The sequence below is a fragment of the Eutrigla gurnardus genome, assembly GCF_963514095.1.
Source record: "Eutrigla gurnardus genome assembly, chromosome: 8".
Classification (NCBI taxonomy): Eukaryota; Metazoa; Chordata; class Actinopteri; order Perciformes; family Triglidae; genus Eutrigla; species Eutrigla gurnardus.
In genome coordinates this window covers 4,071,237-4,085,237 of record NC_139922.1, presented here as the reverse complement: position 1 = coordinate 4,085,237, position 14,001 = coordinate 4,071,237, and the positions used below count along the sequence as shown (strand labels likewise).

General features: G+C 43.5%; 1 protein-coding gene across 5 annotated transcripts in view; it reads right to left on the bottom strand.

The window, feature by feature from the left end:
* Window positions 1-9,543: 9,543 nt before the first annotated feature.
* LOC311017181 (rho guanine nucleotide exchange factor 10-like protein) overlaps window positions 9,544-14,001 on the bottom strand; it is a 59,155-nt gene continuing 54,697 nt past the window's right edge. For all 5 annotated transcript variants that reach the window (XM_084015365.1, XM_084015367.1, XM_084015369.1 and 2 more), the window contains one exon: window positions 9,544-13,920. In XM_084015365.1, coding sequence (XP_083871491.1) covers window positions 13,367-13,920 — 554 coding nt within the window. In that variant the 3' untranslated portion in view covers window positions 9,544-13,366. The remainder of the gene's footprint in view (window positions 13,921-14,001) is intronic.

Genomic DNA, 14,001 nt, shown 5'->3' with positions numbered 1-14,001 from the left:
TCTCTCTCTCTATTACAGTATGTCTGTCGCGTTCTCTCTCTCGCTCTCTCTCTCTTTCTCCCCCCCCTCTCTCTCTCCCCCCCCCCCCCCCCCCCCTCTCTCTCTCTCTCTCTCTGTGAGAATGGCGGAGGGTGTGTGGAGCTGAGGGCGTGGTGTGTGTGTTTTGGCAGTGTGAGTGAATTTCTTTGAACTTTTTCCTCTAATTTCTTTGTCTGTTTATGTGTACATGTTTTCTTTCCAGTTAGTAGTGTGTCTTAGTGTGGTGGCGTGGTGGTGTTTGGTGGAGGGCGAGCAGAGGGCCTGGTTGGCACCATGCCGGTGGCAGAAGTTGTCGCAAAAAACTGGTCCCGGCGATGCAGTGTTCAGTGGAGGAGGGTGGTCTAGCGGTGGGAGAGGTGGTCGGGTACGGTAAATGCAGATTGAATTGTTTCTGAACATTCAGATTAGAGCATCCTCTGTGTGAAAACACAGCCACACAGCTCCACAGGGGGTCTTTCCCAATCTCCCATATGCCTGCAGGCCTGTGTCACTGAATCTGACACGTACCTGTGAACATCAGATTCCATTCTGATTGGTCAACTGCAGTAGAAGTTGGCTTCCTACCAAGCAGACCAAGTTAGGATGTCTCTCTTCCTACTGAGATGACCTGAACACAGGTCTCCCTCCCCTCCTCTCTGGGACTTCGCCTGAGACTCAAGCCCGCCAAACAGCCAACAGCTGTTGGAGCCTGTTTTAGCCTACAAGCCTACAAGGAACGGCTAAAGAGACCCAGCTCAGCTGGTCTCCCCCTTTCAAGACACAAGATCACCTCTAGTCGAGACGCAGTGCTCACTAGAAACTCCTCCATCCACACAAAGGAACTCCAAGGACCTGAAGCGCCGGGAGGTGGCCGGCTGGCGCCGGTCATCGCGGTGGCCGTCCCGGTGGTCGTGGCTGAAAAAGTTGCACCGTTGTATAAAATGATGAAAGCAAAGAAAGTGAAACTGTTGACACTAACACAAATGAACATGTTTCAACGTGTGTGGATCTGATGGATAACATGTCTGATGATGATCTGTTAAAGGTTTCACAAAAAGAAAAACATCTGAATCAGGAAGCCTGGAGTCAACGTCCAAAACCAAATGAACAGCCAAGTCAGAGTGTTTTCTGCCTGACTCAGGAGGAGCAGCAGAATCTATACTCTCTGGCCAAAATAAAACGTTTTTAGGAGTTCACCAAAGGAGCCAGACTTCCTGTTGTAGAGGAGCACTTCTCCAACCTAAAGCTGTTCGTCCAGTCAGCTCGCCCTCTCACCACCAGGAAGTCTGGCCGGTCTGAAGAGGTGCTCTTGGATCTACCGGCTCAGGAAACTAAAATTAAGTCTGAGCGGAGGGGTGGGGATTTTATTCACCAAAATGTATTGACCAGTTTCCTTTATCACTGACGAAATAATCCCAGGTGTTTTATTGAAAGTCCTTCATGAATATGAGAAGATGAAGCTTGTGTTTTTAAATGTCCGCGCCCACCAGTGGGGTGGATAGGGTGGCATTTTTAAACATTTTAAGTGATACCGTTAGAGACTGTGGAGGGGATGATTTTCTGTTTTTATGGGGTGATTTTAACTGCACAGTTGATCCAAACCTGGACAGGAACCATCCTGAGCCATATGCTGCTTCATCCCACAGGATCAGACAGCTGATAGAAACTCAGTACACCTGGAGTCATATAAGGGGGACCCTTTATCTCTGTCCAGACTGGACCGCCTCTATTGCTTTATTAAACACAATTTAAATGTTTTTAAAGGATGTTTTATTCAACCTGTTATTCTCCTGCTCCATTTTTTATCAAAAATGTTAATTTAAAGAGCACCTATTGGCATTTTAACATGGCTCTTTTAACAGACCAGGCTTTTAGAACTGCTTTTAAGTGTTTTTGGTTTCCCCACAGGGAGAGCAGACCTGTCTTCACCAGCATTCAGGAGTGGTGGGACTTCGGAAAAACCCAAATCAAACACCTTTCACAAACAAATTGACTTGCAATGTCACGAGAGACTTAAGCCAGTCTATGAAGGATCTGGAGAGTCCAGTAGAAGAACTACAGTCTCTAGCAGCTTCTACGGGAGGCCGAGGGCATTTAAACTCCCTCAAGTCCAAACAGTCGGCCATCACCAACCTGCTGGGTTTTTCAGCACAGGGGGCACTGGTCAGGTCGAGGTTCCTGAACATATCACAGATGGACGTCTCCTCCCAGTTCCGGGGATGGACGGCCTTCCTGCTGATTTCTACAAGTCCTTCTGTCTTCTTCCGTCCATTATAGGACCAGACCTGCTCGAGGTGATCAACAAAAGTCTCCAAGATGGAAGACTCCCTCTGAGCTCACCCTGCTGCCAAAGAAGGGAGACCTAGAAGACCTGAAGAACTGGAGGCCTGTCTCCTTGCTGTGCACGGATTATAAAATCCTGTCCAAAGCTCTGGCCCTGAGACTGAGAGAGGTGATGGTGTCCATCATCCACCCTGACCAGCCCTACTGTGTGTCCCGCTGGCTCATCAGTGACATTGTCCCTTTGATTCAAGATGTTTTGGCCCTCTCCAATGCATTGGCGGTAGAAACTGGTCATATTTCCATAGACCAGGAAAAGGCTTTTGACCGGGTTGAACACCAGTACTTATGGCAGACTCTGTCTGCCTTTGGGTTCAACCCAGGCTTTATAGCCATGATCCGGGTCCTCTATAGTGACATTGCGAGTATCCTTAAAGTAAATGGCGGGTTGACTGCTCCTTCTGGCGTCCAGAGGGGGGTTAAGCAGGGCTGCTCTCTCTCTGGCATGTTGTACTCTCTGGCCATCAAGCCTCTGCTTCACAAACTAAGAGGTCTTTTAAATGGTGTGTACTTCCCCCAGTGTGATAGCCCTTTTAAACTGTCTGTCTATGCAGATGACCTCATCGTGATGGTAAACACACAAAGACACATTGACATTTTAACAGAAACTGTAAGGGACTTTGGTTTTATTTCTTATGCAAAGGTGAACTGGGGGAAGAGCGATACTCTGATGGTTGGGGAGGAGCTGGGGGATTGGCTCAAGCTGCCCGGTGCTCAAGTACCTAAGGGTCTTTCTGGGGGATGAGACCTATACAAGTAAGAACTGGGAAAATGTGGTTGAGAAGCTGAAGGGGCGCCTCTGGAGATGTAAATGGATTTTGCCAAAAATGTCCTAGAGAGGTCACACCCTGATCCTGAACAACCTGGTCTCATCCACCCTGTGGCACCGTGGCCTGTGTAGATCCACCAGTTTCTCTCCTAACAGAGGTACAACGGGTTTTAGTGGATTTGTTTGGGGGACAGCACAGAGTGTCCTGTTCCTTCCTAGGGAGGAGGGGGGCAGGGCCTGGTCCATCTGGCCAGCAGGGGCGCGGCCTCCAAGGGATGCTGACTGGGCCAAAGGACACTCTGTGGAGACCCCTATCGCAGTGCATCCTGAAACATTTGAACAGCCTGGGTCTAGAATTTGAACAGCCTGGGTCTAGAATTAGAATTAAAAGCAACACGGTAATGGCACCCTCTCTTCCTAGTTTTTATACAAGTGTTTATATTGTTGCTGATATACAGGGAGCAGAAGCAGCAGGGGGACTCCCTGCACTGGCTGTTGCAGGAGTCCTGTACGGGACCTACATCAACCATCCCAGTTGGGCAGGCGCCACCCTGTCCAGACTGCTGCAGACTGCGGGGTCTCCACATTGGGCCAAGTGGTGGAGCTGGTCGGCCCCCAACTGCACAACCCTACTGAGCTGGCAAAAAGACTGGGAGTAACATACCAGAACCAGCGGAAAAATCCTGGACCACTGGAAGCAGCAGATGACCGGGCACAACATCCAAATCTTAACAGGTTTTTCAGAAGGATCCATCTCCCCTGATCCCGAGGACCCCTTTCCTGCCACTCTACTAGCTGTGGATTTTAAAGACTGCTCTGGCCTCTGTTAGAGCCAGGACACCTGGTCTCCCTGGAGGGGCCCCTGGGACGGTTCTATACAAGCTCATGGTCCAAACTCTGAACCGGAAAAAACTAAATGAGCGGGCAGACACTCCCTGGAGGGGCTACCTGAGTCTGGAACCGGGATCCAGACCTCAGTGGAGGTCCTTGTACAAACCTCCACTGTGCAAAAGACACGGGGACCTACAGTGGAGGGTCCTGCATGGGATTTTAGCAGTCAACTTGTTTGTATCCATAATAAACACCACAAGATAAATGTCCAACAGTTTTTTTCCACTGTTTTATGAATGTCATCGTCTGTCAGCACTGTTTCTCTTTTTACAAACTGTTGTGATCAGTTTTAAAGAGATTTTATCAAGCATGTTTTTATTTATGGTTTTAGATACACTCGCCAGCACAAACAGAAGAGCCAGCTTTTAAACTTTGCTTCAGGCTAGGCCAAGGTGGCAGTGTACATAAGCAGAAGAAGACCTCCATGTCGAGCCAGTCCCAGTCTGTACAGGTCTTATTAAATCCAGACTCCTCATTGATTTTAACTTCTACAGAACAGCAGGCGACCTGGCCTCTGGTGCTGGCAGAACGCTCTGTGCTCCATAGAAGCAGGAGAAATGTTTTATGCCAGTTACCTGTTGTGATTCTTTCATTTATTTATTTGTGTTTTTATTTGAACTAACCTCTTTTAGGCTTTGTAAAAAGTGAGTTGTGAGCAGTGTTAAAAAGTACAAATAAAAGTTGGTTTCAAAAATCAAAATCAATCTCTCTCTCTCTCTCTCTCTCTCTCTCTCTCTCTCTCTCTCTCTCTCTCTATAGTATTTTTGTCTCCCTTTCTCCCACTCTCTCCCTCTCTGTGGATAACAATCGTTAACTTTGCCAAAGCAATTGAGCAACACAAAATAAATTTACAAACACAAGCGAATGTAAGATTTGCCATTCCAAATACAGTATGTACACATATAGTCACAAAACTAGCAATCTAAACTAAACAACATGGGCTGTTTTCTGTACAGTGTGTTTGTGTGCCTTTTTATATCTGTGTGTGTGCGTCCTGTTGTGTGTGTTTAGGACCCAGAGAGTCTCCTCTCAGACAACCATTGGTGATGTACAGATCCAGTGTGCGACAGAGTTTTAGCAAAACTACATGTGTGGGCTAACTCAGAGAGGTGTTTGAAACATTGTTAGATTTTTCTCCAGTTCAAGCATTTCAATCTCCACAAGAACATTTCCCAAACATTTAAAATAATTGATTTCCCCCTCTTAAATACAAAAAATTTAGTAACCAGTAAACAATAGTGTTTTCAGCCCTGATGTAAATATGGTGATTCTGGAGTTTCTGCACACCAGTTTCTGGGTATCGTTGCTCAGCTGGGGAGCATATAAACTGAATGCTGCTTCTGATCCTGGGAACCCTGAGTGAACCTGTCCCTGGCTCTGCTTCATACCAAACAAGTAACTCTGAGATGAAAAATCCAGTGCAGTGATTTCAGGTTGTTATTGTTATAAGAATTTTGTATAACCTCATGTCTTAAAGTGTTCTTTGTTCAGGTTACAGCTTTATGTGTTGAACTGTTTATTACTTTAGTATCCCCATGGCTGACCTAAATGTTATCAGAGGCCTGGTAGTCATGATGTCTAGTTCTGCATGAAGATTAACTGTCAATGACGCATTATCTCCTGTGCCTTTAAAAGACTCAAGTCACAACAGTGATTTGAGCACTTCCTCTGTAGCATCCTCACACGTTGTTGCACTGTAACTGCTCCTCTTGTACAAGATTAAAGTCAGACGTCGACTTTACTTATGTCTCCGATCTCCTCCTTGGGTGAATTTATTCGTTTACGGAAAAAATCTTTTAACATTTGGCGCCCAACTACCGGACCTGAACACCTTGCAAGGCGGGCCCGGCTGGAGAGGAGAGCAGTGACGGGGTCCGAACGAAAGAGGAATCTGAGGCATCAAAAACAAATCGGACAAACACAAAATTCCTGAGTGAGAAAGTTTTCACCATTTGGTAAAACGACCGAGATCTAGGATCTCAAAGACTGCGTCTGGTGCCAGTAATAGACAGCCAGGTTTAAAGTCCGGGGGCTACGGTCCGAAAAGCGCGGGGTTTAAAGTCCGGGGGCTTAGGTCGAGGGGGTGGGAGACCCGAAAAACGCAGCGAAGCTGTCTAGGATTGCTCGGTTTAAAGTCCGGGGGCTACGGCCCAAGAAGCAACGAAGCAATCCAGGATTCTCAACTTGCCGAGAAGCGTTTTACCAGATCGGATGAAAAGGTTTTCTACTCATTTAGCAAGACACAGAGAACTGTGTTGACAACAGTTGACCAGTTACAAAAAAAAGGAGAGGAGGGATTCTCCTATCGGGTAGTTTTGATTAGGAGGGAGTCTTGCTAAGTCAGTGAAAAACCCGAGGTCAAACAAGCACCTCGAAGTACTGGGTCTGAGAACAGTATAAGGTACGTCTTTGGAACGACGATACCTACTTTGATCCCTACCTCAAAGTACTGGGTCTTGAGGCCAGTAACACGTCTTTGGAACGACGTAAACTACTTTGATCCACCAGGCTGCCTGAGTTAACAAAAAAGGAAAAGCGCTATCACTCAGGTAAGACAAACATTAGTTTTTGCTGAGCACTTCCTCTGTAGCATCCTCACACGTTGTTGCACTGTAACTGCTCCTCTCGATTTTACTTATGTCTGCGATCTCCTCCTTGGGTGAATTTATTCGTTTAACAGTTATATTGTGTTAGGTTGTGACATATGATCCATTTTCCTGCTGTTGGTCAGGACTCTGGCAGCAGCATCCTGGATGAGCTGCAGCTGCCTGATTGATTTTTTGACTGAGACCTTAAGACACAATTACAATAATTTAACTGAAAATAAATGCATGAATATGTTTTTCCATGTTATGCTTTGACAGAAAGTTGTGGAGTTCAGGTAACAACATTCATAGCCTGTATTGTAAGTGGGACTGGTGATTTTGTTGCACATGCTCAGTGACATTGTTTTTAAGCAAATGTAAGTTGAGCTGCAGGATTAATGTAAAAAGGCAGCAGGAGCACAATGTTAAAAGGGTTTTCCTAAAACAACTCATTGACTCATACAAAGTAATGTTTCTAAATAGACCTGGATTCAAGCCTATATATATATTTATATGGTATGTTCATGCATGCATGTGAAAATGCATATGCACTCATACACGTCATTCATTCTCCATCACTGCTCAGTGCTGGAGTTTCCATGGCAACCTGAGGATGCTCTTTCATTCCGGTAGTGCCAGTCGTCCACCGATCCCGGCTCCTCCAGTCCACATGTCAAAGTGTCCTCGAGCAAGCAGCCTGAACCAGATTGCCACGGAAGGCCGAGTGTGAATGAATATGAGATTAGATCCAAGGTGGCATCTTGCATGTCAGCCTCTGCCATAAGTGTATAAATGTGTGTGTGACTGTATTATATAGTGCTTTGAGTAGTCAGAAGACGAGAAAAGCTCTATATAAATGCAGATTGATTTACCATTTACATAATATCAAGCATGTATGGTAACAATAGTTTTGTTAATTATTTAAAAAGTCAAGCTGAAATGGAACAATGCCCCTTAAACCACTTTAGATCACATCCCTGGTCAGATACTACACCTATATAACAATAGTTAATACAATACAAAAAAATAAATGTTTTCATATTTTAATATCAAAATCCAACCTTTTTTTCCTCCTGGAAAACAAAATATCAGCTAGCACCAACCAATTTCATCCAATATCATGACATGAATCAATCAATCAATCAATCAAATTCCTCTCCAGGTTTTGTCCCGCCTGCCCGTCCTGTTTCACTGGAAATACATCACCATATTATGACAGATACGCTGGAAACAGCTTGACTTAACTATTTGAAAAAGGGCAGTTGTCTTCGCCATATTGTAGAGAGAGAGAGTATCTGTACGGACTTTTCTGTTCCATTAACAGTACTACATAAAGGTGTTGCACCAGAGTGAGCTCAGCATGTGTAACACGTAGATCAGTCTTTTTTCAAGAAAAATGTTGTTTGATTTTCTAAGTTCATGCAGGAGTCATGTCTTTGATTCTAGCTTTTAAGTCACACAATATAGTAATATATGTAGCCAAGATTTTATTCAGGAAAAAGTGATTTAAATACTAGGTATACGTAACACTTCAATGTTTAATGCTTGATGATGACAGTTCTCCGATATGAAATTAGCCATGAATAAAAGATAAGATAAAAGATATATTAATAAGGCATTATCATACAGACACATAAGGGGAAAACAGTCATGAACATGTGAATATATCAGCTATTTAGTTTCTTGGTGGAAAAGCACAAATGAGCAGCAAGACCACAACAACAAAGACATTTTCCTAAACCCAGTGAACACAACTCACCAGCAGTTACTTCATTTGATCCATTTTAAACTCATATAATAATAATAATATTCAAATGTTGTCAAAAGGCAAATGTTCATATCTTCCAAAATGATTAGAACTGTACACTGGTCTTGTACCTATACACCATGGGAGTCATTCTGTCCTAAGAAATCTTCACTTAATGCTTCCAACAACCTCAACGTCAGAGACCACAACACTGAGCTGATGGTCAAGGCATGGCTAAATGACAAACACAGACTTTGACCTATTTCACAACCTGGTTTCATACTCCTGCATCCCCTCCCCATTTAGAGGTAAAACAATCATCGAAAGACAGAAACAATTTAATCATAGACGTGAAACTGTAAAGTCACAATTATGTATGTTATTGAAAGGACATTACCTGGTTAATTAGTCATTTATAGGTTGGCGGTACACCTGGTTTACAAACAAGACATATTTCAACCCTGTCTGCTCTGACTAACCAAACCAACAACAAGCCGTTACCTCGTGTATCTAACAAGAAATCTGCTGGTGATGGCATCAGTGTCAGGCTGCCCGCGGCCATTCCTGAATGCACCATGTTCCAGCACACACTCACACACACACACATATACATTCACAGACACACATTCACAGACACACAACAGGGGAAACACACACACACACATTCACAGACACACAACAGGGAAACACACACACAACAGGGAAGAGGATGCAGCGGTGGCTGGAACAAACACATATTGCTACGACTGAATTATTTTCTCTATTTCTCTACTTTAAAACAAGAATGAAGTTACTAATTTATAAAACGTTTTTGAACTAATACATGTCAGTCTCCACTCTGGCTAATAATGTGAGGAGCAAAACATTCAGTCACACATCAGTTCTACAAATTAAAAATGGCTAATGTTATCCCTTTGAATATCTTTTTTTGAAATTTTATTTCAAAGTACCAGTGTAAAAAGTACCACTAAATACAGAAGCTGCATCCGGCAGGACAACATTTCTGCCATGAAGGTGAAGCAATACAAATTAAGAATATCCCTGAACCTGGCATTTTTTCTACAATACTGTTACAACGCCTGTAGTTTCCTAATCTTTCCATCGAGTACAATCAACAACAAATGTGTCAATAAAAACAAACAATTCTGGTGATCCATTTGCTAAGTTGTGTTTATTTATTTTTTCTCCTCCTGTGTTTATGACTTTAAAAAAGTTGCTTTCCATCTGTGAAATTGGTAGAAAATAGTTGTGCTGGCTGACCTTTATTTCTTCTTGTAATACTCATTTTGGCCTCACGAGGCAGAAGTGCACCACTAACCCACGTTCTAAACAGGACAAACATTCATGTTTTATCTAGGTGAGTTTTAATTTCTCCACTCTAAACACAAGCCACATATATTGTGTTGGTAAGTAAAGGGCAAGTAAAGGGCTGCACGGTGGTGTATTGGATACCAGCACTGTGGCCTCTCAGGGAAAGGGGCCCTTTGGGTTCCTTCTGTGTGGAGTTTGCATGATCTCCCCGTGTTAGGGCGGGTTCCCCGGCTTCCTCCCACAGTCCAAACACATGCAGGTTAATTAAGGACATTTATCACTGTTCATAAGTCACAAACACAATTTAGATCAAACTTAGATAACAGTTTACCAGACTCTCTTTTTCATTTGCCACTATATAAACTCACAAATTTGCCACTTTTTTCTCGGAATGTTCACCTCCGTTTTCTTTTGGCATATATTCACGTTAACATACAAGTGTATGGAATGGGACTTGTTTATTTTGATGTAGGCTAATGACTGTCGAATAATGTCGAACGTGTACATATAGCCGATATAAACAAGTTGCTTGGTTCTGATAACACCGAATGTTTGCCGTTTCTATGACAACAAGTGAAAGCTACCGCTAGCATCTTAGTCCAACCGCCTGATCAGTAAACACAGATGAGATGACAATTTGGCCTGTATAAATAAAACCAACAATAACGATCACCCTGAGGACCTTAACGAGTAGGGGTGTGAATCTTTGACTTCACAGCGATTCGATTCGATTCGATTAACGATACAGTAGTTGGCGATTGGATTAGAGGACGATTTTTTTTGTAACGATTCGATTCAGTAACTCGTAACCAAAATTCGATATCCATTAAAAAAACATGCAATAATGCGAGTGAGACAATCTGTATTCTTCTGAAAAGTGAAAAAATAACATATTTATTCGATAAAAAAGTAGTCCTGCTTAATATTTTATGCTGAATAAGAAAAATTTAATTTTGCTCGGTTATTTTTTTTTACATTTTCAGTAGACTACATGCTGGATGGGGAGAGAGTGTCTTAAACATATTAAAACATTAATCATAAGTAAGATTCACGATTCATCTGATTAAATGCATTTATATCGATTATTGGTGAAGCCAAAATGATTAATTCTATTTATTTATGTTAGCAGATTGATTTAGTTGAATCTATAGGACTGACAATCGATTAATCGAATCAATCGTTACACCTCTATTAACAAGGTGTTGTCGATGTATTCATTAGAAAAATGCGTACATTCATGGGAAGTTAGCTAGCATAAATGCTGGTTGTTAGCATTGTAATAAACTCGTAAATTTGCGACTTTATAAACTCGGAATATTACCCCCCTCTCTCGGCTCCGTTTTTTTCGTTTTCCCTACATTGGTCCTAATACGCCATCGTACAAATTACAATTTAATGGGTCATTAAAAAAAAGTCAAACAGCAACAGTTGTTGCATGTGGTGACAAGGTGACATCAAGCCATTGATGCCTCGCTTGAGAAAAAGTATTATTCACAAATGCTCAATTTTAACATGCAAATATTACATGGTTTGATAACAAAATAAATACATTTCATAATGCGATCATGATTTGTATACACAGTATTAAACATTTGTGAGTATAAGCAGCATATTTGTCAACATGAGTCCAGTGTGGTGGCGATGAGGATCACTGTTTGGGGACATTTGGAGGGTCATAATACTTTGAAAAGAAAATATATAATGTTATAGGAACAAAGTAATTTCATAAAAGTCATGAATTCAACAAATCACAACTTTATCCTCTATTTTATTTACATTAAAACTTTGTTCCAACAACATTATAAAGTTTTCCAAATATTTTCACTTTCTTTCGGTCTCTGATTTTTTTTTATGTATAAATATAAATCAAAATGGTGGTAAAATGATTTGGACAACAAGGACACAGCAGCTGAAACATCGTTCTGCATCTGAAATCAAAGCCTTTAAACAGCACTAAGTACCATTATTGCTTTACATGAACACAAAAGTGCGCCCGTGGTAAAGAAGAGAGCATGCTAAAGTGCATGTCTAGTAAGGGTTCATATGTTTTTCAGTGGATTGGTGCTGTGATTAATTAGGTTTTCGTTCCCAACATTAAAAGAGTCCGTTGGTCTAACATTGAAATGTTCATTTCACCGAAAGTGCTGATCTTGTTGGTGTTCAGTGTTGGTCGGAATGAGAAACGTTGATGTTTAGCTGCTGAACACATTCCATCCAACGGTAACTGCACACATAACACAATGCATGGGACAGTTTGGACTTTACAGGAAGCAAAAAACTCACAATCATACCGACACAATTAAAGCTGATAAATTAACATGTTGTATCTTATTTGTTTAATCTGCACACAAGCAGAAATGTACGTGGTTTTAGGAGGAGTTTCACGTGGGAACTATATCTTTGACAATCGTCAGTATATCCATCCGCAGAGTGTGTAAACATCTCTGACATGAGGAAGCTACAGTCACCATGGGCCAGTTTGCCAAGAGCAGGGCCGGCCCAAGACATAAGCGAACTAAGTGGCTGCTTGGGGCACCCACTGGGGGGGGGCAATCGTGTGTGTGGAGATTTTTAGGCTATGAATCTGAACTAATTTAGATATTGCCATTCTCCAGCTGGCCATCCCCAAAATGCACCAGAATACAGGAAATCACATCTATCTAATCCAGAATTTTGTGGGGGAGGACCCCCAGACAGAATAGTGTGGAGTCTTTATGCATATGTGCCCAGGGGGACAGTAGTTCATGATCTGTCACTGTATTAACACAATTTATAATGCAACATTAGTAAGTAATGTGACATTTGTGTCAATAATCTTGAAGTACAGGTGACTCCGCGGTGGTGGGAGGGGGGCCCCAAATCAAATTCTGCTTAGAGTCCCCAAAAGGCTTGGGGAACTCATGGAATCTTTATTATACATGTGTCTTTAGTTGGACCACTAAAACGTGGACAGGCTTTGAGTTGATCTGGATAAGGAGGTACAGAGGACTAGTGGCTCCACACACACCTCAGTCACCTGTTAGATCATGAGGAAGACATGAGCAGATGAATGACGGCAGCACCCCAGCACCTTTCATCTGCATGTATCACTGCAGTCACACAGAGCCTCGCAAAGTTTCTCTTGAATGAATCAGACCTCAGCCTTTGTTTTTGCCCTTCCTGTCCCTCCATATTGGTCTGTTAGCGACTACAATCCGGTTTCCTCATGGATGTAAAAAGGGTTTTATACAGTATATTATATGTATGTTTTTTTTCCTCTGTGTGAAGGACGATTCATCAAACATTTGAAACCGTTTACAGAAGAGAAAACATATTTGATAAAAAATACTCTCACTCTCAAATGAGTAGCATAATCATAATTTCCCAAAATACTGCAGTATTCCTTTTAATGCATATGTGAAATTGGAGAGGGCCAGTTTAAAAAAACAAAAAAATTACATCTCGTGGTTGTGTCACATGTTTGACGTGATTGGCAGTACTGGTCGTGGTGTCCCCTCACATCTGGACGTGGAGCTGAGGGACGTCGCTCCCCGATCATCTCCGGAGGTAGCTGCAGACGGGGCGGTGCGTCCTCTTCACAGTCATCCTGCCGTTAATGTCAGCTTGCTTTCACCCGTTTATAACCGCACCACTGATATTAGGTGTCTAGGACCACAGTAACTGAGGAGACAGATTGTTCAGCCAGTCATGTGACATGCTCGTCCGTCATTGGCTGAAAGTGAGAGGGAGCTGCCACACCAGCAGTGTGTTTTCTGTGCCTGCTGAGGCCGTTTGTCCTACCCTCCGGTAACCTCTGCCCCCGGAGAAGACTGCTGTGGAGGTGACTTTGCTGCGCCTGGCCTCCCCCTCCCTCCCCCAGTCCACAGGCCTCCCCCTGACCCACACATCGGGGTCCTCGCTCACTTCATAGATGGAGCCGTTCTCTGGGCTGTGTTCCAGGGAGTCTGGGGGGGCCCTGTGGTTCCCCTGTTCAGGCTGGGCCGTCAGCAGCTTCCCGGGGAGCTGGCAGGTGGAGTGGAGGCGATACTGCAGCAGAAGAGACTTCTCCTTCGGCGGAGCAGCTTGGGAGTCCTGGGGGTAGCTGCTGTGCTCCCACCTCTGCCCTCCTTCATCTCCTCCCCCTCCCTCTCTGCCGGCACCCTCCTCACCGCCGTTGAGGACGGAGTCCCGTCTCAGCAGGTCGGAGGCCAGGGTGCTGGAGGTGGACAACAGGAAGTCCACCGGGCCACAGTGAGCATTCAGAGACGTCATCCCCTTACCTGAGGGGGGACAAATGGATCCACGATGGCAACACATAAGAAGATGAAATGATGTCAGGATCAACAACATTAGGATGAGCT